This window comes from Colobus angolensis, unplaced genomic scaffold (assembly GCF_000951035.1).
Source record: "Colobus angolensis palliatus isolate OR3802 unplaced genomic scaffold, Cang.pa_1.0 Scaffold6, whole genome shotgun sequence".
NCBI classification, from domain to species: domain Eukaryota; kingdom Metazoa; phylum Chordata; class Mammalia; order Primates; family Cercopithecidae; genus Colobus; species Colobus angolensis.
Genome location: NW_012119598.1, coordinates 1159072 through 1182717, shown reverse-complemented (window position 1 = coordinate 1182717; position 23646 = coordinate 1159072). Strand labels below are relative to the sequence as shown.

Sequence of the window (23646 nt, the reverse complement as noted above, 5' to 3'; positions counted from 1 at the left end):
ACAGCCACACCCAGCTAATTTTTGTATTTTAAGTAGACACAGGGTTTTACCATGTTGCCAGGCTGGTCTCAAACTCCTGACCTCCAAGTGATCTGCCTGCCTTAGCCTCCCAAAGTGCTGGGATTACAGGCATGAGGCACCGTGCCTAGCCCCATCTTGCTTTTAGATGGAGCACTCGCGCCATTTATGTCCCATGATGAGAACAGCAAAGCATCTCTTTGCAGGTAAACAGCTGAGCTATACAATGATGTGCTATTGGCTCTTACTTTGCCAACCCTGTGGTACATTGTGTCATGTGTAACCCCAAAATAGAACCCTCACTTACCTCTGAATCCATTTCCATTGCCACTGGAGCAGGCAGGTGAAGGGGAGCCTTGGGGCCTGATGACAGGGGCAAAGGCACTCTTCTGTTTGACAGCAGGAAAAACTGAAGAGGAAAATGGGAGGATGGAGGATGTGCTGGAAGACCCGACGGTGGGACTCGATGACATGACTGGAAAGCAAATGCACAATCCTCGTTTAGAAATTAAGATCTTCCTTCAGTTCACATATTTGGCACAACTTTATTGAGAAATTATTAGTTTCCCGGCATTGTTCCAGATTGCAGGGATAAAAAAAAAAAAAAGTTGAATGTGACAACATTGCCACCCTGTCCAGTGGGAGGAACAGACACATAAAACAACTAATATGGTAATGATGCTATTAGAGGAAGGTACCCAACGCTTGGGAGAGTAGGGAAGGCAGCTTCAGGAAGTGATGTTGGAACAGGTCTTCATTCACAAGCAGCAGCTTGGCAAGAGAGAAGACTGAGGCCAAACATGCCTGAAAAATCATCAAATCTACCCAGCAATGGAAATCACTTTTACACCCTACAAAAAAAAGTCCTATTTGGGAGCTATGTGCTTTCCCGGTAACTCCTAAGGCTCCAGAGGTTGGTCTGTAGGGTTAACGTCTTCTCTGAGAGTACCATCTCTATGGGCCATATCCTCATTAAATGTAAAAGTTTAATAACATTCAGAAAATTGTCTTCCCTCTCCCGTACTTTCAGTGCTCTTGGGAAATATAGCTGCAAGTTGGCCTCCCCTGACATGCTCAGAAAAAAACACCAATATTAGTGGTATTAACATTAAAATGACTTAAGGGAAGACAAAAGCCAAGTGTTGTAATTTCTAAGAAAAATAAAAACAATTTACACGATGAAGTACCCCACCTCTTAATGTCAGATACTCCACCAAGTTACATCATGCAAGACGACAATTTTACCTTCTATGTTCAACTTAAGAAAGGGGTAAACTAGAGCACGCAAGGGCAAAACTCTTAAATATAGCACCTGATAGTTTTAGGCACTTGTGTTAGCATAATTCCCAGAATTCTGAACTGTCCGAGTCACATGACTTGATAAAAGTATTGTTGGAGCCTAATGACCAAGCCGAGCAGTGCTATTTCTTGCTTCGTGTTTTCAATGTACCAACTGTCCTTCAAAATAAATTTGAAAGTGAGGACGTGGGCGAGACGTATGACTGAATAACCAAGTACAAGGTGAATTGAAGGTCAAATGTTCTGATGTCCATGGACGACTCCACCCTCATTTCCCCTCCCTCCCTATAAAAATATATTTTGGGCCGAGTCCACCCAATTGCCTCTATAAAACACTTAAATAGCACAAGTCCCATATGATGTCTTTTATCGCTGAACTAAAATCCAAAGACTTCAAAAGGAGAGCTTTTTCTAAAAACTTATCCTTAAAGTAGTCTTGATTTAAGGAGCTATGCATCTGAGTACATCTGTCTTTCCTCAAATATGGATTAAAAGAAAGAAATTGGAAAGGATAACAAAGTTCTGGAAGAATGTAATACTTGAATATGTAAATGAATAAAAACACTGTTGGGGTAATTCACATAAGAAGATAGGACACAGGGTTAAGCATGAGGAGTGGGTCTTATTCATGGTTCTGAGCAAAATCTCCTCTAGCCTTGGATTTGGCATTAGTGAAATAGAAAAACAAAAGACAGAAAAGTCCACAAGCAAAAAATCCCCAACTTTTCATTTTCTCTAAGGGAGGCCAAAGAAAAGCTGGGACTTAGGGGGCCCTTATTCTACCACGGTCCCCCAAATGCTGTCTACAGCAGCAGAACCTCCTTTCAGACATCATCATTGAAGAGGTTTGTATAATGTGAATTAGGCATTCACACATACTCCATTCCATTTATATTCAGCAAATGACTCACTAGTACAGATAATTATTTTCTAATAACAGATTTCAACGGAAAGTAGGGCCCATTAGATCAAAAATGGTTCCCTTGCAGTGGGAGAGGAAACACCTCAAGCTTTACTAAGTGACGTGGAGGAATTGTTGCAGAGTTGAGTAAGCACCTGTCCGTTTTAAATATTTCTTACAATTTTGTAAAAATGCCAAAATGCATTCAAATGAATTTAAAATTCAGTGCAACTATGATAAAAATACTGAAAGGAATTGCATTTCAGCAAACACAATTACTATGTTTATCTGTTTCAAAAAACAATAACGCTGTAAAAGACAGGAAGTTTTGTTTAAAATCTTTTTTTAAGTAGTAAGAGGCACTTATCTTCGTCAGTGAAATCAGCATTGTACTAGCACAGAAATAGGCAGACAAATCTTTACAGCAAAACAGAGTTCAGAAACAGACCTGGGTATAAGCGGGAGTTAATACTTAATAAAGGTGACATTTCATATTAGTAGGAAAATAAATGCATGGAAAAATACACTAACCATTTGAACACTAAGTTTAGAGTACTTTTTCCTGTTGAACACCAAAATAAATCTAAGTGGATTAAAGAGTTATTTTTAAAAGCAAAATTGTAAAAGTGCTAGTGAAGCTATTAGGATGGTTAGAAGTTTACAAGATAGATTTACCGCATAATGAAAAACTTCTGCAACAAACACAAAAAGGCAAATGACGGATTAAGAAAAATATTTGCAATACTTATTTAGATATGCTTATATCCTCAATAGGTCATAAGTTTTCCTAATTGGAAAAAGAAAAACACCCCAAGAGAAAAATAAGCAAAGGACACAAAAAAAGAAAATCAGGAATAAAAATGACCAAGAGAGACTCGTATAGAAACAATCAAACTGATTTGTAATAAAATGCTAATTAAAACAGTAACAAGATCTTATTTCCCACTTACTAAATAGAAAAAGAAAAAATTAACAGGGCAGGGAAACATATAATATTCTTTCTTTTCTGAGGGAAGAATTAACCTCTCTGGAGGGTCTTTGGCAATATATATAAAAGTATTTTAAAATGTGCACATCCTTTGACCCACTAATTTAATCTCTAGAAATTAATCCCAAAGAGATAGTCATGACTGTGCCAAAAATAATAGGTCCAAGGGCACTTTTATAATAATGAAAAATTGGAAAATAAGTGTCCTGCAGTAGGGTACATTGTATTTAGTATACAATAGAATGCTATGCCAATATTAAAACTAGTGTTGTAGAATGTTTAATCACATGGAAATACACACCTCTTCAGATGAAAAAAACAGATTACATAACACATATTAAGCCCCCTTTAATTTTTAGAAATGCAAATAGCAACAGTCTAGAAGGACGTGATATACACCCAAAATTTTAGCAATGGTATCTCTGGCTGATGGGATTATGAATATCCTTAAATGTAGTGCTTTCACTTGCCCATATCTTCAGAATTTTCTACAACAAACTTGTGTTACTTTTAATACATGGTAGGAGAAACCAGTAAAGGTTATTACATTTTAAAAAGGGAAAATCTCGATTTCTTTGGGAAGAAATAAATAATACAATCCTTAGCAATAGACATACTAGCATTTACAAATAATTTTAACTTTCCTCTTTCATTTTAGGCTGTACTGCCTATAAACAAAGTTGTCTGTTACTCTAATACCAACCCCACTTATTAAAAAAAAAAAAAGAAAAAGCAAGAGATGAATAAATCGTCACATTCCTGGGAAACACCTGATGATTGTAATCAAGTTTTAAAAGCAAACACTACTCCTCATATCTCTGTTCCCTATTCTTACGATCTGGGTCTGCATCACTGAAGGATTTTATGGAGCCCAGCTTCATATCTGTGACTTTGGTAATTTTACTGCTTTCCTTCCACCCTCTCTTTCATTGATCTTATGGCAGAATCTCATTAGTTGTGCATCAGAGCAGACACTGCAATTTTCAAAATGTATCTATCCATGACTGGAAGACTATCCTTTAAAAATTAACAATGGTTACCTCCGCATAGACACAGAGTATGCCATTTTTCTTTCCTCCTTTTTACCTATACGTGCTTTTCAAGTTGTCTGTAATGAGAATACTATTTTTTTAATAGGCTTTTTTTTTTCTTTTCTGAAGAAGTAGAAATATATCAGAATTCAAAGAGGTTGTTCTTACGGTGGGAGTATGCATTCTTTTAAACATTATTTTTATACGTTCTACATTTTCCGTAATAAGCATTTAATATTTTACAATAGAGAATGTCTTAATATTTGTTTTTGAAACTCTAAAACAATTGAACCCTGGAGCATGATCTAAGGCTCTGAACATAATGTAGGAATCTATGAGGACAGGTTGGATTCCTGCCTGTATGGATTCTGTCCCAAACTCTGCATAGGGTTGGTGGCTATTCTGCTTTGGAAGAAGTGGTCCCTATGGGTGTTACAGGCTTGTTAAATAGACAATCTTTTGGGACTGCAGAGAGAACCATTTTAGGAAAGTTGATTGCATGTACTTCCAATTGAGAATTTCTCTGGACATCTATCTCTCTATGGATAGGGGCCAAAGTAAAGACAAGTACGTCTGGCCCAGAAATCTCTGTGAACATGGGGAGTTAAGGAAAAACCACTTTTCTTTGTACAAGAATTGATTGGCTTGCATAGTCTCAGCTGTAACTCACCGGGCACATATCCTCCTTTGCATTGAGCCATTGCATTTTTTGGAGCTAAGAGGTCTGTCAGCATTTCATTATAACCCCCTATTGTCAGGGGTTTAGAATTCAGCCATAAAAACTTGCACTGAGCTGGAACTTGGCACACTGCTACTGCCAGGAAGTGAAGTTTGTATGTAAAATTGAAAAAACATCTGTTTGGCCATTTTTGAAGTAGTGCGAGAGCAAAAACAGTAAAGATGCAGGTTTCTAATACTCTGCCTTGGCTGTCATGCAAGTCAAGTTTGACCAAGAAGCTTGGCTCTATTTCTTTCTTAGAGTCTCTGGCAAATATTTGCTCCATGGCATGGCCCAGCCACATCAGATGCATTTTTTAAAAATCATAGAATTGTGTTTTCAGACACAAGCAACTGAATTGACAAAATATTTTCCCTGGGACTTTTCTTTTTTTTTTTTTTTTTTGTATTTCCCAGAGAAGTAAAGACTTGGCTGGCTAGAAATACAGGTCAGGTGCTATTGTAATGAACTCCACTGGGTAGTCAGTATTTGTAGAGTAGGGGAATTTGATTGTAATGAATGCACTGTTTGGAATTTCATTCCTAGCCTGCAACTCATTCAGACCCTCCCTCCAAAAGTGAAGGTGCAAACCATCACACCAGATTCAATAGGTACAGGGAGGAGGTCTTCTCCAGTCTCTCTTTCTCTCTTCCAGTTGGGCAGGTTGCCTTCCTCTTTTCCCTGCTCTGTGTCTACCACCTCATTTTAATGGGTAATTTGAAGATTTGGGGTGTTGTTAGTTTTCTGGTGGCAGTGGGCTTGGGTGATCATGAAAGAACAGAAGGAAGTTGTTCTGGTAGGAGTGGGAAGGGTTTCTATCAAATGAATTATTTAGGAAGAAATATTAAGCAATTAACACCTAACTGTGCATTTTCTTTCCTCTTTCTTTTCTCCATCCTCTTCACTACCACACTACATACTGTATTATAAAACTGATCATTTTTTATGTACAAAAATAAGTATTATGATTCAACCTTATTCATACCTACATAAATTATGATTGAATGATATGAAATTGCCACTTCTATAAATCAAAAATGGTCAAATAGAGGGAATTTCATATGCTTTAACCTAATATTACACTATAAATACATTAAATAATTCTTATATTATTAATTTAAAAACGTGGTATTCTGAGTGTGATGATGTATTCTAGTCCCCTTTTAACTACTTACTATGAACTTTCAAGTCATTTAATAATTCTTCATCTCTTACAAGGGATAATGGTAAAAATGATAGTATCCATGTCACAAGGTTGTCGTGAGGCTCTGACTGGACTCTAGTTGTCAACATGCTTTTTAAGCTGTAAAGCGGAATGTAATTGTTAATTCATCTTATTATTGTCACTGTTATAACATTGTTCACACAATGGATCTCTTGCCACTGCATTATTTGTAGGGGTTGTTAAAGATGTGATCTCTTTACTACACCAGACACCTTCTCCAGGAGAAAGCAACGGAAAGACCTCTCCAACATCTCAGGAACAGAAATTGCCACCTCTCTTCTGAGCTACTTTAAAAAATAACGTGTGGACATAAAATCTTATAACAAATAGTGTTTCTCTCTTTGCTTTAGCCTCTTGTAAACTCAGAGCGAAGTAAACAGACCAAATGGTATTCATGCTGGCCCTGGCATTTTCTAATTTCCTGAACCATATTTGTTTCTTTTAGCTCAGTTTCTTGTTAGATTCTGTTTTATACTTTCATACTACCTATTTGACTGCAATAATTCCCCCAAACATTTTTTGGAACAAGATAAGGTAGAAACAAATCAAGCAATCATTTATTTCTCCAGACTAACTGTTATCTAATGAACCTGGGCCACCTGACAAGACACAACATAGAACTCATGTCTTTGCAGTAACAAGATTTTCATTGTACTGGAAGAACTGACCTCTACTACCGTTAGCTGCTTGGTACTATGTCTTTATCTTGCCGTGTAGTGTAGAGTGTGTGCATCGAACTGATAATCCAGAAATAGCTCACAGGTGTGTCTCCCCAGGGAACCAAAAGTCCAAAGACTGTGAAAGGCAGCTTCTGTGACATGTCAATGTGACGTGGCTATGTGCTGCCCTTGACATGTCCTTGCTCTTGGCACAAGGGAACCACATGGGGTAAAAAGAGGGCAAGGTGCAGAGAATTGCAACAAGACCCAGCATTTCAAGAACACTCTACTCAATCACTTCAGCCTCTCCATGTCATCTTGTCCCCTGGCCTAAAGTATTCCCTAGGTAGGTTTGGAAAATGCACTCTCTCAGGCTCCTGGGACCATTGTGTAACTTCCCGGCATACCTCCCGAAGCAACCCAAGTGGGGTTTTCACAACTTCCCAGAGCAGGGACTTTGCTGCTAGACCACAGATTAAGATGAAGAAGTTCTGTCTCAATATATCACATGATTGCATGCAGTCAACTTCCACCTCTCTGGAGGTACTGAAGGGAGGGGAAAAGCAGGTTGCAAAGTCAAAAAGAAGCATGGTGCGATATACAAAATAACTCAAAGTCATCAGGACTATGCCTAAATTATTACCCTGCTCTATTCTAGCTATGTGATCTTGATTAAGTCAGAAAACTGCAGCAAAGCCAACTTCCTTGTCTATAACATGAAGATAAAGTTCTTATCAGGAAGTTCTTATGGGGATTAAATATTACATCTGAAAGTGCCTAAGAGTGCACATATTGTTAACAGAAATGGAATCTTAATTCCTTGCTCCCACTTAACACAGGCCACACATGCTCTTTCTCTATAAAAAGGGAATTGTTTCAATCCTTTCTTTCCCCAAAAGGCCTTGAGTAACCACGTGAGCCAAAGTCCAGCTAAGGGAAAAGAACGAAAGGCAGGAAGGACGCTTAATCAGGAAACTAGGCTGCTCCCCGACGACTTAGGAAGATTTACAAATGCAACTTTCTCTCAAAAGGCCGAATAGTAAAACCCGGAGACAAAAAAGCATGGAGAGCCGGAGGTATAGAGAGGTCACTTACTTCCATAAGGAGAGCCGGTGGGTGAGCCATTTAGAAATCCTGGTGATCCTGGAACACCCAGGTTGGCCATGGGGACATTGCTATAGCCATTCATACTATTGCTGGAGGTACTGTAATTAGACTGTTGAGGCGTGGAGCTGGAAGAGTATCCCCGCGGAGAGATGCTGCTTGTGTTGCGGATGTACCCTTGGCAACAAAGAAAAATCCCAGGTAAATCAACAGGCGTGCACGGTCAGGCCACATGTGGCTAGCACAGGTCTGCATTGGCCCCAGGCTATAGAATGCCACCAGGTGCCCTGGGCAGTTGTGGGAAGTGTGCAGTCCATCTTCAGTTTTTGTTTGTTTGGTTGGGTTTTTTTGTTTTTGTTTTTTTTGAGATAGAGTCTTACTCTGTCACCCAGACTGGAGTACAGCGGCACGATCTCAGCTCACTGCAACCTCTACTGCCCAGATTCAAGTGATTCTCCCGCCTCAGCCTCCTGAGTAGCTGGGATTACAGGCACCCTGCCATCGCGCCCGGCTAATTTTTGTATTTTTAGTAGAGACAGGGTTTCACCATGTTGGCCAAGCTGCTCTTGAACTCCTGACCTCATGATCCACCTGCCTTGGCCTCCCAAAGTGCTGGGATTACAGGTGTTAGCCAGTGTGCCCAGCCCATCTTCAGCCTTTTATACCTTCCTCTCTCTACCCCATCTATGCAAAGCCATGCCCTTGCTACTCCCCTTCATTCAAACCTGCACTCAGCACCTCCAGCTCACACCAAGAAGCGAATGACTAATGGCAGTGTGGAGTTCCCTCTCCCAAATCATACTTCATATGACACTGGAGTCCAGTGAGATATGATTGGTGTCACTGAGAAAAGCATTCTGTGGCCAAATTAGGCTGAGTAGATGTTACACACTAGCCATTTCTTGATGATTCATATGCAGAAGGCCTAGAGAATAAACAAACTGGTTTAACTTTGCTAGCTTAAGTGTTTGCCAAATTTAACATGCCATAGCATCTTTTGGTGGGGCCTGGAGCGGAAAGGTATCTTAACCTCTGGGGCCACTTGTCTTCTATGGAACACAGTTTTAGAAATGTTAGTTCAAAGTTGTTGCCATGCCCTAGGTGCAAGTGGAGGTCAATTTCATTCAAAAAGTGTTGATGAGTTCCTCTAAAATGTGCTATTCTTTGACCTGGGCCTTTGGGGCATCAGCAGTGAGTGTGGGGGACCCAGCCTATGCCTGGAATGGGGGAAGGAGTGAGAAACCACAGCTCAGAAACATCTCATGTGTCCTGGAATAAACCACTTTGGATTACTGTCTCTCAAACTATTTAGGAAACAATCCAAATTTGTTACCAAATGAAAAACAATTTGACATTTGGTCTATGGGCCTCATGTCTACAAAAACAAAAGTAATAATATGCCCGGCCTTTTTTTTTTTTTTTTTTTGAGACGGGATCTCACTCTGTTGCCCTGGGTGGAGTGCAGTGGCACAGTCATGGCTCACTGCAGCTTCAGCTTCCTGGACTCAATCTATCCTCCCACCTCAGCCTCCCAAATAGCAGAGACTACAGGTGAGCACTACCACACCTGCCTAATTTTTGCATTTTTTGTAGACACAGGGTTTCACCATGTTGCCCAGGCTAGTCTCAAACTCCTGAGCTCAAGCAATCTGCCCACCTCAGCCTCCTAAAGTGCTGGGATTACAAGTGTGAGACACCACACCCGGCTCACCTACTCTTTTGTAAGAACTCACCCCGGGCAAAAAAATGAGGAATTCTCTTCCAATAAATAAAATTAGAAAAAAAAACTCTCCCAATGTTAAGGACCTCATTAGGAACGTTTACTCCTTTTAAAAATGATTTGTGACAGATTTCGACTTAGCACTTCAATAATCAATCTCAATGCAAAGATCTTTGCATGGTCTGCTTTACATGTAAAAGCACAGTTGTCTTTATATTTGTTTGTTGTGTTTGTTGTTATATGTATGAGATAATACGAAATAGAAGTTACCAAATAAAACCAAGCCATTCACTCTTGGCTACCAGGAAGAGAAATTTGGGTATCATAAATGATAATGGCAATAATCTGCTTCTTTCCAGTATTCAATCTGATCATCACAATAACAGAAGCATAAATTTCTTTTCAATTAATACCTGTAGGCCAGTTGCGCAATGGATAACGCATCTGACTACGGAGCAGAAGATTCAATTAATACCTGTAAACCTATTTTCTATAAGCCCAAACCTTTCTAAATTGATAATACTCAATCCTTTTTTTTTTTTTTTTTTGAGACAGGGTCTCGCTCTGTTGCCCAGGCTGGAGTGCACTGTCACACTGCACATGTACTCACATGCAGCCTTGGCTCACATGCAGTGTGCCAGCACACCCCACTGCTCACTGCAGCCTCGACTTCCCAGGCTCATGTGATCCTCCCACGTAGCTGGGACTACATCTTCCCACCACACCTGACTATTTTTTATAGAGATGGGTTTTCACTATGTTGCCCAGGCTGGTCTCAAACTCCAGGGCTCAAGTAATCTACCTGCCTCAGCCTCCCAAAGTGCAGGGATTACAGATGTGAGCCACCACACCCGGTAGTAATACTCAATCTTCTCCTTAAATATTTCCAGACATTCTACCTGGTACCTAAGAAGCTCAAACTCTAATAATGTACCATCTATAATCTTGAAATAACGCAATCTATGATTGTATTGCCTATCTGCAGACACACTCTGTTGGACCATTATAACTCAACCTCTGACTCTGTCTACTCCAGCAGAACTTTTAAAATTAGACATATTTGGATTTTGACTCTAAGAAAGGTGGTACCTTGATTATTTCCTTGTGTTGACTCTGAGATGCTGACCCCAAGCTGGCTGCCATAGGAGTTGATTCCCATCATGCCACTGTGTGCTGGGGAGCTGGAGAGGGCTGGAAGCTGGCTGGGATTCCTGGGGACGCTGTAGAGGGCTTCAGCAATGTCTGCGGCTCGCTTCAAAATGATGTCCTACAAAACAGCAGGTTAATGTGAGCATACTATCCAGCATAAAGTGCAAAACTCACGAAAGGGTAGGATGTGAGTATCTCACCTGGTTATTGTGTGGTGTGCCATAAAGAGCTTCCACTAGATCTGCAGCTCTTTTCAACAGCATTTCCTGGAAAACAAGTGAGGGTGGGGTATTGTCAAAGGCAAAATCCAAAATGGCAAACAAAAGAAAATTATAGGCAAAAATGAGAAATCCACACATCCCTCCCAAAATGTAAGCAATTAGTCAAGAGGTCCTATATTTGGTTTGACAGGTAAAATACAATTATACATATAAATCTCTCTATAAATACCTATCTATCTGAAATTTGCCTCTATAAAATGGCTGTATAAATGATTGTGTTACCAAAACAAAAAACAACCCAATTGAGAGTGGAGTTGATTAAAATTAATAATGTCATGGAAGTTCTACTAAATGCTACTTTCAGCCCATTCTGTTTTAAAAATCTGGGTCTCTAATTAACCAAATATTCTTAAAATGATTGATGGATTTGAGTTTAGCTCCTTGCCAAGGAGTTGTCCAGAGTACTGAAATAATCTTGGCAATGCCTTCTGCAAAATTTTATTCTAATAAAGATGAATTCTTTCAATAATATTTCCCCCTGTACATTTTAACCAGAGAGAATTAGTAATCACGAATCCCTTTCCTCTCATTTTGCCTTTTCCACCTCCTGTTTTTTACAACCTTTTAAATTGCTATTAACCTACCTTCCAGATATCATCTAATTTAATGGTGGGGCTAGGGATTTTTCCAGGAGGAAAATAAAGGTGTGATGTAGAAGCAACTGTGGTGCTTAAATTTTATTCACAGTATGGAAAAGAGAACACGGCATTTTATAATTTGTGTGTTTAAAGTGCAAATATAAATGTGAAAATTTAATAGTTTCTCATCAGCTAAATGACAATAAATTGATGTACTTTTTAAATAAAGCCAACAACATGGGCCAAATTCATAAAGTAATTTTCATAAGGAAGTTCACTTGAAAGTGGGGTATTTCATAGTAATTTTATACAGAAGCAATTTTCTCCTCATTAGATACCTACGTACATAGTAGGCCCTCAATGATTAATACTGATTGAGGATTAATGGGTCCCTGAAATTATGGGTAAATAGAAACATTTAAATACAAAGGAGTGGAAGCTTATACTTTTTTTTTTTTTAATTTTTTTTTTTTTTTTTTTTTATGAGGCAGAGTCTCGCTCTGTCGCCCGGGCTGGAGTGCAGTGGCGCCATCTCGGCTCACTGCAAGCTCTGCCTCCCGGGTTCACGCCATTCTCCTGCTTCAGCCTCCCGAGTAGCTGGGACTATGCAGATATTTATTTTCATAAAGTTGGCAATGTCTTTAAAACTGAATACTCCTGTTGTGTATCTATTTTATCGGCTCAAATGTTCAGGTTTCATATTTCCTCAGAGATACATACGACCGTAATATATTTCATAGTTAGCAGATATTTTATGTGCATCTTGTATCTAAAGCTTAGCTAAATTTCAAGGCCTAATTAATTTTAATTGGATGTAAATGCCTGCATTTGTCTAAGTTTGCTGAAATTCTACACAAATGCTTCACAGGTCAATTTCCAAAGCACGTTACCTTAGCTAATCTCTCAGGATCTCCAGGGTGCCTAGGAATGACCTTCTGCAGTCTCTGGAAGCCATAGTCTATGGTGGGTTCATTTAATGCTGAAAGAGAAAAAATCTTGCCTCTGAGTTTGTATCCTGGCCATAAAGCAAACCTTCTAATTAATTCTTCCACAGGTAATAAGAAGGTTCTGGATGCATAATGGATGTAATCAGGGTTTTTGCTATCAACATTGGTTAATTCACATGTAAATTTGGAATTTATAGTACTTTTATATTTTTCTATTAGAATAACATTTCAAGTTTTCAGATTACAATTATCTTTTCTGCTTTAAGTGTATATAAACTTCTCTGCTCACTATAAAATTAAAAATGGCACAAGCAACCATATCTCAATTTCTTATGAAGATAATAAACTACTTTTATATTATTTTCCCTTCTCTCCTTTGTCTCTTTCCTAAGTAGGACTGTATTGACTATTCTTCTAAATATCTTCTAAATATTCTTCTAAATATTTTTCTTAACCAGTCTCTTATTTACATTTATACATATATAAACCTTCTATGAGCTTATTCTCATAAAACCCGTTTTATGCATAATATGCTTCCACAGTTTTCAATTCTATTTAATTACACCCACATCTGGTAAATGTCAGCCTCCCCACCCCACCCCACCCCAGGAATACTGCAAATTTTATTTCACCACTATGTTCCCATTAAGACAGGGCCTGGCACATAGTAGGCACTTAGTGTCAGTAATTATAAAATGAGTGAGTGAATGAATTAATGAATGGTGTACTTTAGCATTTCCACTACTCTAGAGTTTTCACGTGCTGCTTTTATTCTTTCTCCTTCTTCTTCCCTTTCGTTTATTTTTTAAAAGTTTCTTGTTTAAATGTCATGGTTTTAAAATTAATGCATGATTAAAGAAAAAGGTACAAAGAATAACTTAATAATCGCCTGCATTGCTGTTATCAGCAATAAACACAGTAATGTGTATTTTCTCTTTAATCTTATTTTTCATATATATTTTATATATATGTTGCTATTATTCTATGAAAACAATGCCTTTTTAAAAAAACTATTAAAAACATTAAATACAGAAGTAAAAAATTACCGTAAACGCACTTAAGAGATGAGCTGGATTAACCTTTTTTGCTTACATAACCTACTTTTCATCCACTTAACAATATATTGTAAACTTTCCCCGGGATGATTAACTATTCTTTTATAATATTATTTTAAATGCCTGCATATTTTTCTATGACATGCTCTATAATTTATTTAAATGGCTTCCTAATATTGGGCAATTAATGTGATCCTAATTTCTCACTATTATAAACATCAGAGCAATAATTATCCTTTGTGCATAACTTTCATTATTTCAATTGGAAAATTCCAAGAATTAGAATTACTGGACCAAAAATTATGATTTATATTTCAGGCCTTTCGGACATACAGTCAAATCACTCCTCAGGAGAGTGTATGAGTTTATCCTCCCTCCAGCAATGCATGTGCTCATTTTAACTTACATTTTTTTACTCACCAGTGAGGCTGAAGAATTTTTTCATATATTTGCTGATGTTAATTTCTTCTTTTATAAACTGCATGTTAATACTTTCTGCACTCTTCTTTCACTTGTAAAAATACTTTATATGTTGAGATTTTTCATACTGTGGCATCATGTTGCAATATCACATCCCAAATTTGTCCTTAAGTATTTTATGTATAGAAAGACCACCTCTACTCCAAGAACTGGTAGGTACACACAAACGCGCACACACACACACACAAATGTATATGTACACAAATATGTATATATATATATGAATGCTTAAATTGTTTAACTTATCTGGATTTTACTTTGTCATATAATGTTAAGAATTTACCTTTGCCACAACTTAATTGTATTTCACAATTTATTGAACAGTTTCTATACATATATTATGTTTCATTGATCTATTCTGGGTAAAAAATCACACTATTGTGGTTGTGATACATATTTAATATTTGATACTGTAAGTGTCCTTCCACATATACACAATCTTTAAAAACTACATTTTTTCAACCATTCTGTTTTTTTGTTTTTTTTGAGACAGAGTCTCACTCTGTCACCCAGGCTGGTGTGCAGTGGTGCAATCTCAGCTCACAGCAACCTCTGCCTGCTGGGTTCAAGTGATTCTCCTGCCTCAGCCTCTTGAGTAGGTGGGATTACAGGCATGTGCCACCATGCCCGGCTAATTTTTGTTTGCATTTTTAGTAGAGGCAGGGTTTCATCATGTTGATCAGGCTGGTCCTGAACTCCTGACCTTGTGATCCACCCACCTCGGCCTCACAAAATGCTGGGATTACAGATGTGAGCCATCACACCCGGCCTTCTCAATTATTCTTATCCATTTATTCCTTCCAGATTAACCTTAGGGAAATTTCAAAAACAATTTCAGTTGCATTAAACCTACAGCTAGAGAGAAAACGGATGGCTTTGCAATAGCAACACTCCACCTTCTTTAGATCCCTCAGTAAACTGTGTACTGCTCATCATATAGGTGCTAAGTTTTTTCTTTACCATTTTAATTTTTTGCTATATATTTCATTTTTTGTTTTTACTGTGAACATGGCTGTTCATTAATCATACTGTCCAAGAGTTTTATTCGAGTCTAGAAACACTTTTATGTTTTATACATTTGTGCAGGAAGTCCATGGCATAGAGATGAAGACAATCAGCTTTAAAGTTGAGTAGATCTAGCATCTGAATTCCAGCTCCACAAAGTATGTGAGCAGTTTAAAATCCATCTTATGGGTTGGCTCTCAGAATCAAAACTATTTCTATAATGTCCCCAGCATGGTGCTTGGCATATAAAATATCATTTTTTTTTTTTCTTTTGAGACAGGTTTTCACCCTGTTGCCCAGCCTGGTCTCGAACTCCTGGGCTCAAGCAATAGTCCGCCTTGGCCTCCCAAAGTGCTGGGATTACAGATGTGAGCCACTGCGCCTCGCCTATAAAAGATCTTAACCAAAGGTAACTGTTATTTTGTAGCCCAAACCTCTGACAGATACCACTTTTTTTTCTATTGCTTCTCTTAGGCCTGTACATTCATATCATCTACTTACAGTGATAATTTTGTCTCCTTTTGATAGATGTATTAATCCCATTTAGTTCTCTTAATCCTATTCTTGTGTTGGCTAAAACTTCCCAAACAGTGCCCCAAAATGAGGATAAAGTTGGATATTCTTGTTTTTCTCTGAATGGGAATGACATATTTTACTAGCAAACGTGGTGTTGGCTATTTGAGATAGATATTATTTATCATGGTTCAATAAGGGTTATCAGGACTTCTTGGAGTTTTAGAAAATCACAATCACATGAATTTTCTCCTTTGGCCAAATTTTTATATATATAACATATATATATATAAAATATACAAGATATATATATGACATATATCATATATATGACATATATAATATATATAAGACATACACAGATATAGATTTTTTTTTTTTTTCTCTGAGATGAAATCTTGCTCTGTTGCCCAGGCTGGAGTGCAATGGCACGATCTCAGCTCACTGTAACCTCCGCCTCCCGGGTCCAAGCTATTCTTCTGTCTCAGCCTTTCTAGTAGCTAGGATTACAGCCACACACCACCATGCCTAGCTAATTTTTGTATTTTTAGTAGAGATGGGGTTTCACCATATTGGCCAGGCTGGTCACGAACCCCTGACGTCAAGTGATCCACCCATCATGGCCTCCCAAAGTGCTGGGATTACAGACATGAGCTACCATGCCTGGCCTATATTTTATATTTTCTAATATTTCAAAATTAAACATTCATTCGTGGATGTAATGTATCATTTTCTTGGTATATATCTAAATTCAGATATAACCATTAATACCAGATTCCACCATTAATACTAGATTAATATTTCCTTAACAAAACTGGCACAAGGATTAAATCAATTAAGTTAATAAGAACAGTGCCTGGCACTTGGTGAGCAAGTAGGTGTCAGTTATTGTCCATATTAATAACTAGGATTGTGTGTATGGCTCTGTCCAACTAATGAATTTTATTTTATACCGGTTTTGAAAACTATATTGAGAAGTTTTCTATATTTTATCCTATGCTCTATAAATCTTACATAGCATGGATAGTAGCTCTTTGCTAAACACTTAAAAGAACCATAGTAACATTGCTCGTACTAAGGTCACCAATAGCATTTTAGCCAAACCAACAGGAACTTTTCCATTCTTATCTTAACCCCGAGTTAACATTTGACATCACTCATATTCTCTACTTCTAGAAACCCTCCCACCCACTGGCTTCCTGAACTCACACTGCCCGGCTTCCTTCCTACCTCTTTGGCCATGTCAGACTACTTTGTGGACTGTTCTTTCTCTGCCTGTCTTGTAAATCATGCTCCTCAAGATGGTTGCCAGGCAGCCTTCAGCGTAGCTGCACATTCTCCTGGGCAACTTCATCAGTTCCCCATGATTTCCACATGCAGCTACATGCTAATTGTCATAAATCTTGATCTCTAGACTAGATACCTGGCCTGAGATGCAGCTTTAAATATCCAGCTGTTGGCTAGAAAATTCCACTCAGATGTTCCATAGATTCCTTTTACCCAAGACACCCAAGCTCATGAGATTCTCTGAATTGCACCATCATCTAAATGATTGACTGCCAATCAGAAACTTCGAATTCATTGTTTCTCAATATCATTCTATTTTTTCTGGAAAAAAATCATCCATTTCATCAAGATTGTAAATGTTTTAGCATATAATCTATATTGTATTTGTTTAAATTTTCTAACCTATCTAGAGTTCCCCTCCCCCTCCGCCCACTGAAATGTACACAAATATATGTAGACGTTTAAATTATTTAACCTATCTGGATTTTATTCCATTGTGTAACATTAGGTACTTACCTTTGCCACAACTTACTGTATTTCACAATTTTGTTGTAATTTTCTGATTAGTCCCATTTATAATTTTGACTTGATTTAGTTCCAGGAAGAGTATCTTAAAATTTCTAGCTGATTGAGTACTAAACTGTTAATTGCTTATTGTAGTCAACTGCCCTGGATTTAAAAAGGTGTCCTGCACAGTATCTGCCTTTTGGAATTTATTGAGTTTTGAATTAATACATATTAGTTTTGTCTGCATTTCATGGGCAATGCTTTAATGTCTTATTTCATCTATCTTTTTGATCACATTATTTAACATGTCCATTTTTGCTACTATAAATTTGTCTTCCCACATTCTCATTTCTGATAGTTATATATATATATATATATACACACACACATATACACACATGCACTTTTCTAGTGATTTGAGAGATAGACACACTTTGTTGTTGTTGTTGTTTTTGAGACAGGGACACAAAGTCCAGCCACTCAGGCTGGAGTGCAGTGGCACGATCATGGCTCACAGCAACCTCCACCTCCTGGGCTCTAGCAATCCTCCTGCCTCAGCCTCCTGACTAACTAGGGCTACAGACATGCACCACATGCCTAATTTTTGTATTTTTGGTAGAGATGGGTTTTCACCGTGTTGCCCAGGCTGATCTTGAACTCCTGAGCTCAAGCGATCTGCCCACCTTAGCCTCCCAAATTGCTGGGACTGTAGGCGTGAGCCACTGCTCCTGGTCTGTACATGCTATTTTAATTTACAGAAGTGTCTTTAGACTTCTCTGAAAATATTTTATTTTTCCTAATTATTTGAGATGTTGAGTCGCTCCATATATAAGGAGTTTTGCTTGCCTTCAATCTTCCCACCTCTTTCTCTCCACTTATACACTTTTGTTGGCAGTTGATCATTTCAAACTGATTTACTATTCTTAGATTTTCTATGATCTATATTTTTAGAAACTAATTTTCATGTTTCTACTAAGTCTTATCACCATACTAACAATAATTTTTTAGACACTCTATATTTAACTGCTTTCTCGGCCAACCACCAATACTGCCATAGCACAACTTTTCCCATCTTGCATTCTTCATTGATTCAATGCTTCTGCAGTCAGGTGCTATCAATAAGAGTTAAATGCTGTCTGGGCCATTGAAATAAGAGAGTATCTTTTTGTTTTTTTCACACATAAATGGCAGCTGCTCTGGATATAGAATAGTTAAGTATACTCTCCCATTCAAGATCAACTTTCTGCTTATGCCACTGGTTCTCACTCCTCAAGGTGGAGACAGGAGAGCCTCAGAGTGATTGTTGGGGTCTTCCATCACTTCCTTGCCCTGCTGCTCTTTCCTAAGGGGGAATGAGGAGGCCAGCTGGAGCTCACATGTCCACCAGTACAACCCTGTGTGCACATGCCAGCACAACGGTGCAAAATTTCTGGCATATTAATGACTTTAGCCTAGCTTCATGCATTATTACCAGATTTCCTTTATTTTTACGCTTTCCTGAAAGTATCTCTGATATATTCTGGGAGTGGGAGCCCATTAAACACTTGCACTCACAAGGTCATCTTACCTAGAAACACATGTAAGAATAGCCGTATGTTTAAGTAGCATCATCCTATAAACGTTTTGCTTCCACTTAGCATTATAATGTCAGCAATTTGGGCAGACTTTTTCTTTAATAATGTGATTTTTAGTGGTGGTAATATGCAATAGTGAAAATCATTATTACCACCATTAGGATGTACTGAAGCCTTTCTATGTTAAGGGTACTCTGCTAAGCCTTTTAGGCACATCAGCTCATTCTATTCTGATTGCAATCCTATGATGTGGGTTTCATCCCCATTTTCAATGCAGTCCCAAGTGGTAAAGGTGGGATCTGTATCCTGCTTCTCTAACTTCAAAACCTGTGCTCTTAACCTTTCCTGCTGCAGAACCAGAGACGATGATCCTTGCATCCCGCTCTGGGCATCCTCCTCAGCTTCAAGAGCTACAGATTCAAGAGCATGAATGAAGCCCAGCCTGTGTTGCCTGACATCGTCACTGAGACCAGAAGGAGACCCCATGTGGTATCGACCAGCAAACACAAACAGCTGCCCGGTGCTGCAGGACAAACAGACTTGATGATGAAATTCTCAAAATTCATTGTTGCCTAATTTTTTTTTTTTTTTTTTTTTTTTAGAAATATGCACCATTTTGCTAGCCAAAGTGCAGATTTTCTTAGAGAAAACAGGAAAAGTATTGATATGGGTACACTCACAACGTGCTGAATGCAAACTAAACAGATATCCCATAAGGCAGAAAATCTAACCCCTCCCTGTCTCCATTTCTGTCTTTGTCCCTTTCCGTCTGCATGGCTGTCCCCCGCCCTGGCAAGTGCTCTGCCTCTCCCAAGAGCACTGTGGGGGTCCAGCCAGGGACCCCCAACACCACTGTCCTTATCCCTTGGTCCTCCCTGCTGCTCGTAGAGGAATTTTCTGGAGCTGGGCTCTAATCAGTGCATAGAGGTGGGATAGAGATGAATTTTTAAAAAATATAATTTATCACACATTTGCACCCATTGTTCTCCCAACCAGATTGCAAACCACCAGGATACAGGGTCATGTCTGGTTTCTTTTGCCTGCCCTCCCTTCCCCAGCTCCCAAATTAGACACGGCAGAGTATCTTGACCACACTGGGTTGGCAATTCATGTTTTACACTGAATAAGTAGATAAGGCACGACTGTCTATTTTTATGTTGTTTTTTGGCAGGTCCCTGCCAGACTTCATAGGCACAAACTATGGGATACATCTCGTGTGCATCAAAATGAAAGAGAGGACAGTAAAGCACAGTTGTCTGCATAGACAGGGAAAATCACACTCACACATACACACACACAGAATTTCATTTAACCAAGTGCACATTGGAAGTAGAAAGCATGAAGTTGAAAGTACTCCAGCTCTGTTTAGCCAACAGTAAACCATAAGAGGGACCTCAGCCTTTAACACATGGCCAGGTTTGACAACTCTTTGGTTCCAGACTGACTTTCCCAACTGCTTTTGCGTCTTTTAGGTTCAGCTTCACCTTGAATCCCAACTTCCTCCCTCCCCCTCGCTACTTCCCTGGGCGTTCTCTGGCTTTTCAGCCCTGGTGTGAGCCAAGCAAAGCTCAATTAACTAATGAGGTGCCCAAGACCAGCACCAAGACCGTCTCCAAGGGCCAACCAGGCCATTAACTGCCATCATCAGTGTAAATTTACAACCTCGCCTACCACATGGAGTGCAGGGATGCTGTGAAGTTCTGCCAACCCTTTGGCTGACAGGGATACAGAGAAGTGCTGGCAAGGCAAAAACAGAGTAAATTAAAAATATGCTTCAATCTATAGGCTCTATTTATCTATGTCTTTCTTTAGTAATATAACATTAAGGTAAAAGGTCATAGCCCCACTGAAATATAATTTATATTTACCTTTTATTAAATAATTATGGCATGGCATGAAGTTAAATATTACAGAAGCTAATCAAGAGGGAATTCAAGAGAGAAAACTCAGACATGAGAATTTCGTCTTTGCTATACATAGAATGTCTTAATCCTCCACTGGGAGTCATTCGGGTTTGCTTAAGGAGTTTAATAATACACATTTCAACTGCCACAGAATCTAAATCCCATTTGGATCAGCCTTAAAAAACTTTCATCAATACCTTGAGATTTCATAATATTTCTCTTGAGAGCCTGGATCTCATGTGCCATTTCTCATTTTGATTGTGGGTATAATATATGAGATTACTTACATATATCTTGGACCCAATAAATAGATAAAAACTATAAGCAATGTGTGAATGGTTTCTTTTTTTAAGTACATAATATTTAACTAAAAATATCTACTGGGAACCACTCTTTAAAAAAAAAAAAAAAAAAGTTGGCTGGTGCTCAATATTAATTTTCCCAAAGGATTAGTGAGATATAAAATTCTACATGGTTTTAATTTTCTTTCCTTAAGAGGAGGCACAGGGAGCAGATAATGCTTACCCCATCTTATACTTCTACTTCTGTTTCACAAAAATGAAGGGGACCCTTGGTTAGAACCCTGTTCAGCCCTTAACAATTATGGCCTTGACACTGCAGGCTGGAGGTCATTTATGCTCTTGACCAGCAAGGGTACTGATTGCAAAGATGGCATCATCAAGGCCTGGTCACTTTTCTTTGCAAAAATGTGAGAGAGGATGACGATGGGTGAGGGAAGATCTGAGTTCTCAACTGGACTGCCACTCTGGGGATGTTGGCGGATCACACCACTGGCCTCGGTTGCAGCTTTACTCACCAGTGAGTCTTCCCTTGGATCCTAGGATTACCATGGAGTCTGCAGATGGTCATCAGGAGGCCAATAAAAGTAGAAATTCTAAGCCTAGCCATGTGTTTCTGCATCTGTGCCTTATCTGCAGAAAGGGAGCTTCATTTCATCAGATGTTCACAGAGCCCATGGTCTCCTAAGGGTGACAGCCCACAGAACTAGAGAATCCCTACAGTCCTAACTCTAAATTCCAACTTTCTTCAAGAATAAGGAAAATCATTGAAAGGTTTTCTTTGCACGGTAAGAAACAAAGCAAAAACAAAAAACAAAAAAACCTTAAATCTATATAATGTGACTGCCATATAAACACAAGACCAAAAGACAGACATTGACTGGCAATGGAAGAGAAAACATGCTTTAACAATACCTGCCACATGGCTTTGGCCAAGGAGAATTACTCTCTGTTGACAGCATAGGAAGGCATGAAATGATCTGGCTTTGGGAGGAATTTATCTCATGCCACTTTAGGAGGTCTCCGTCCTCTTTCCTTACGTAGTACTTTGTTCCCACATGTTCATTCCCATAAAGTCTGTCTTCCATGTGCTAGGATTTGGGTTCCCTTCTCTCTCCCTTGTCCTTCTTCCAATTTCCTTGTCCGATCATCTCCTTTCTGCCCTATTCCTCATGTGTCCAACATGCAAAGGCTACGTTAAATTCGCACTTAAATGCTCCTAAGTTTTTCATTGCATATGATGGTGTGATGGGATAAAGCTGGTCCTAGCTTGGGAGCTGCCTTAGTTCCTGACACTAACAAATGACACCACCTTTATTGGGTCACTTGGCCAGGTGAGGCTTTGGTTTATTTATCTGTGAAGACAAAGGATTGGGGTAAATGGCATCTAAGACCCCTTTCAAGCTCTTACATTTTATAATTCTAAGGCTGTCACTGATTTGGAGCAGCAGTGTTCTTCTCTGAGGAGTGCAGGGTGGAGCTGAAATCAAGAGTTGTTGAATTAAGTTGTCTTTAATCTTGGCTACATTGAAATCTCTTCCCACATCCATTTGTTTCAATGTAGCAAAAGTTCAGTGTCACCAATTTAAAAACAAAAAGGAACAGAGATAATATAGGAACACATTATTAAGAGGCGGTACCTGCCTTTGTGGACACAGGAACAAGAATACGAGGAGAGAACCAACAGTGCACAAGCGAAAGATTAGACTGAAGCCTCTGATATTTAATTTTAAATGAAATATTAATTTAATATTTAATTACACTTTGGTTTCCAGAAAAACTGCAGCAGCAAGACAGATTATTTGAAGAAGGGAATAATATACATGGTTAAGGAGACAACTGTAAAAATTAAAGATAAATTTCAAGGGTAAATCTAAATGCCACAACGGAGCAGTTATAAATACGTTCTTGCTCTCTTTAATGTGTATTTAGAATATTACAGCCGAGTGCACCAGTCCATTAAGGGGCTGGGATGTCTCTACTGAAACAACAGCCCCCTATTCTGGGGCTAACAACAAAGACATCATTCCTCAGACTCAGCTGAATGATGTATCTGAATTTCACAAGAGGTGGGAGTGGAGACAACTTCAGTAAAAGTGTAGGCTACCAGGGGGGCTATTGACTCAACCTGTCTCCAGTTTGAACAGGGAATAGTTGTACTTGGGCCAGTTTCTGATGTCTGAATTGGGTATTTTTAACTAAAAATCAGATTCATTTCTTCAGTGGGATTTTTTTTTTCCAGGATAATGCTATACGGGGAAAAAAAAAATGCAAAGTGGATGGGCTATTAACATTTGAAATCCAGTTTGCACATCTGTGCAGCACAGCTTTATGAAGGCAGGCGCCACAATTCGCACAGAGCCTCGGGGAGGAGGCTGTTTGGGGTATGATTTGGGGGTATGTG

The 23646-nt window shown here is 38.7% G+C and overlaps 1 protein-coding gene across 4 annotated transcripts in view; it reads right to left on the bottom strand.

Moving 5' to 3' along the window:
• The window catches only part of EBF2 (early B-cell factor 2), a 201329-nt gene that overhangs the window by 6661 nt on the left and 171022 nt on the right, over positions 1 to 23646 (bottom strand). For 3 of the 4 annotated variants that reach the window (XM_011962591.1, XM_011962592.1, XM_011962594.1), the window contains 5 exons: positions 12562 to 12650; positions 11013 to 11078; positions 10753 to 10930; positions 7935 to 8120; positions 326 to 493 (listed from right to left, as the gene is read on the bottom strand). In XM_011962591.1, the coding sequence (XP_011817981.1) occupies positions 326 to 493; positions 7935 to 8120; positions 10753 to 10930; positions 11013 to 11078; positions 12562 to 12650 (687 nt within the window). Of the gene's footprint in view, positions 1 to 325; positions 494 to 7934; positions 8121 to 9654; positions 9658 to 10752; positions 10931 to 11012; positions 11079 to 12561; positions 12651 to 23646 lie in introns of all 4 variants that reach the window. The other variant, XM_011962593.1, reaches the window with a different exon arrangement.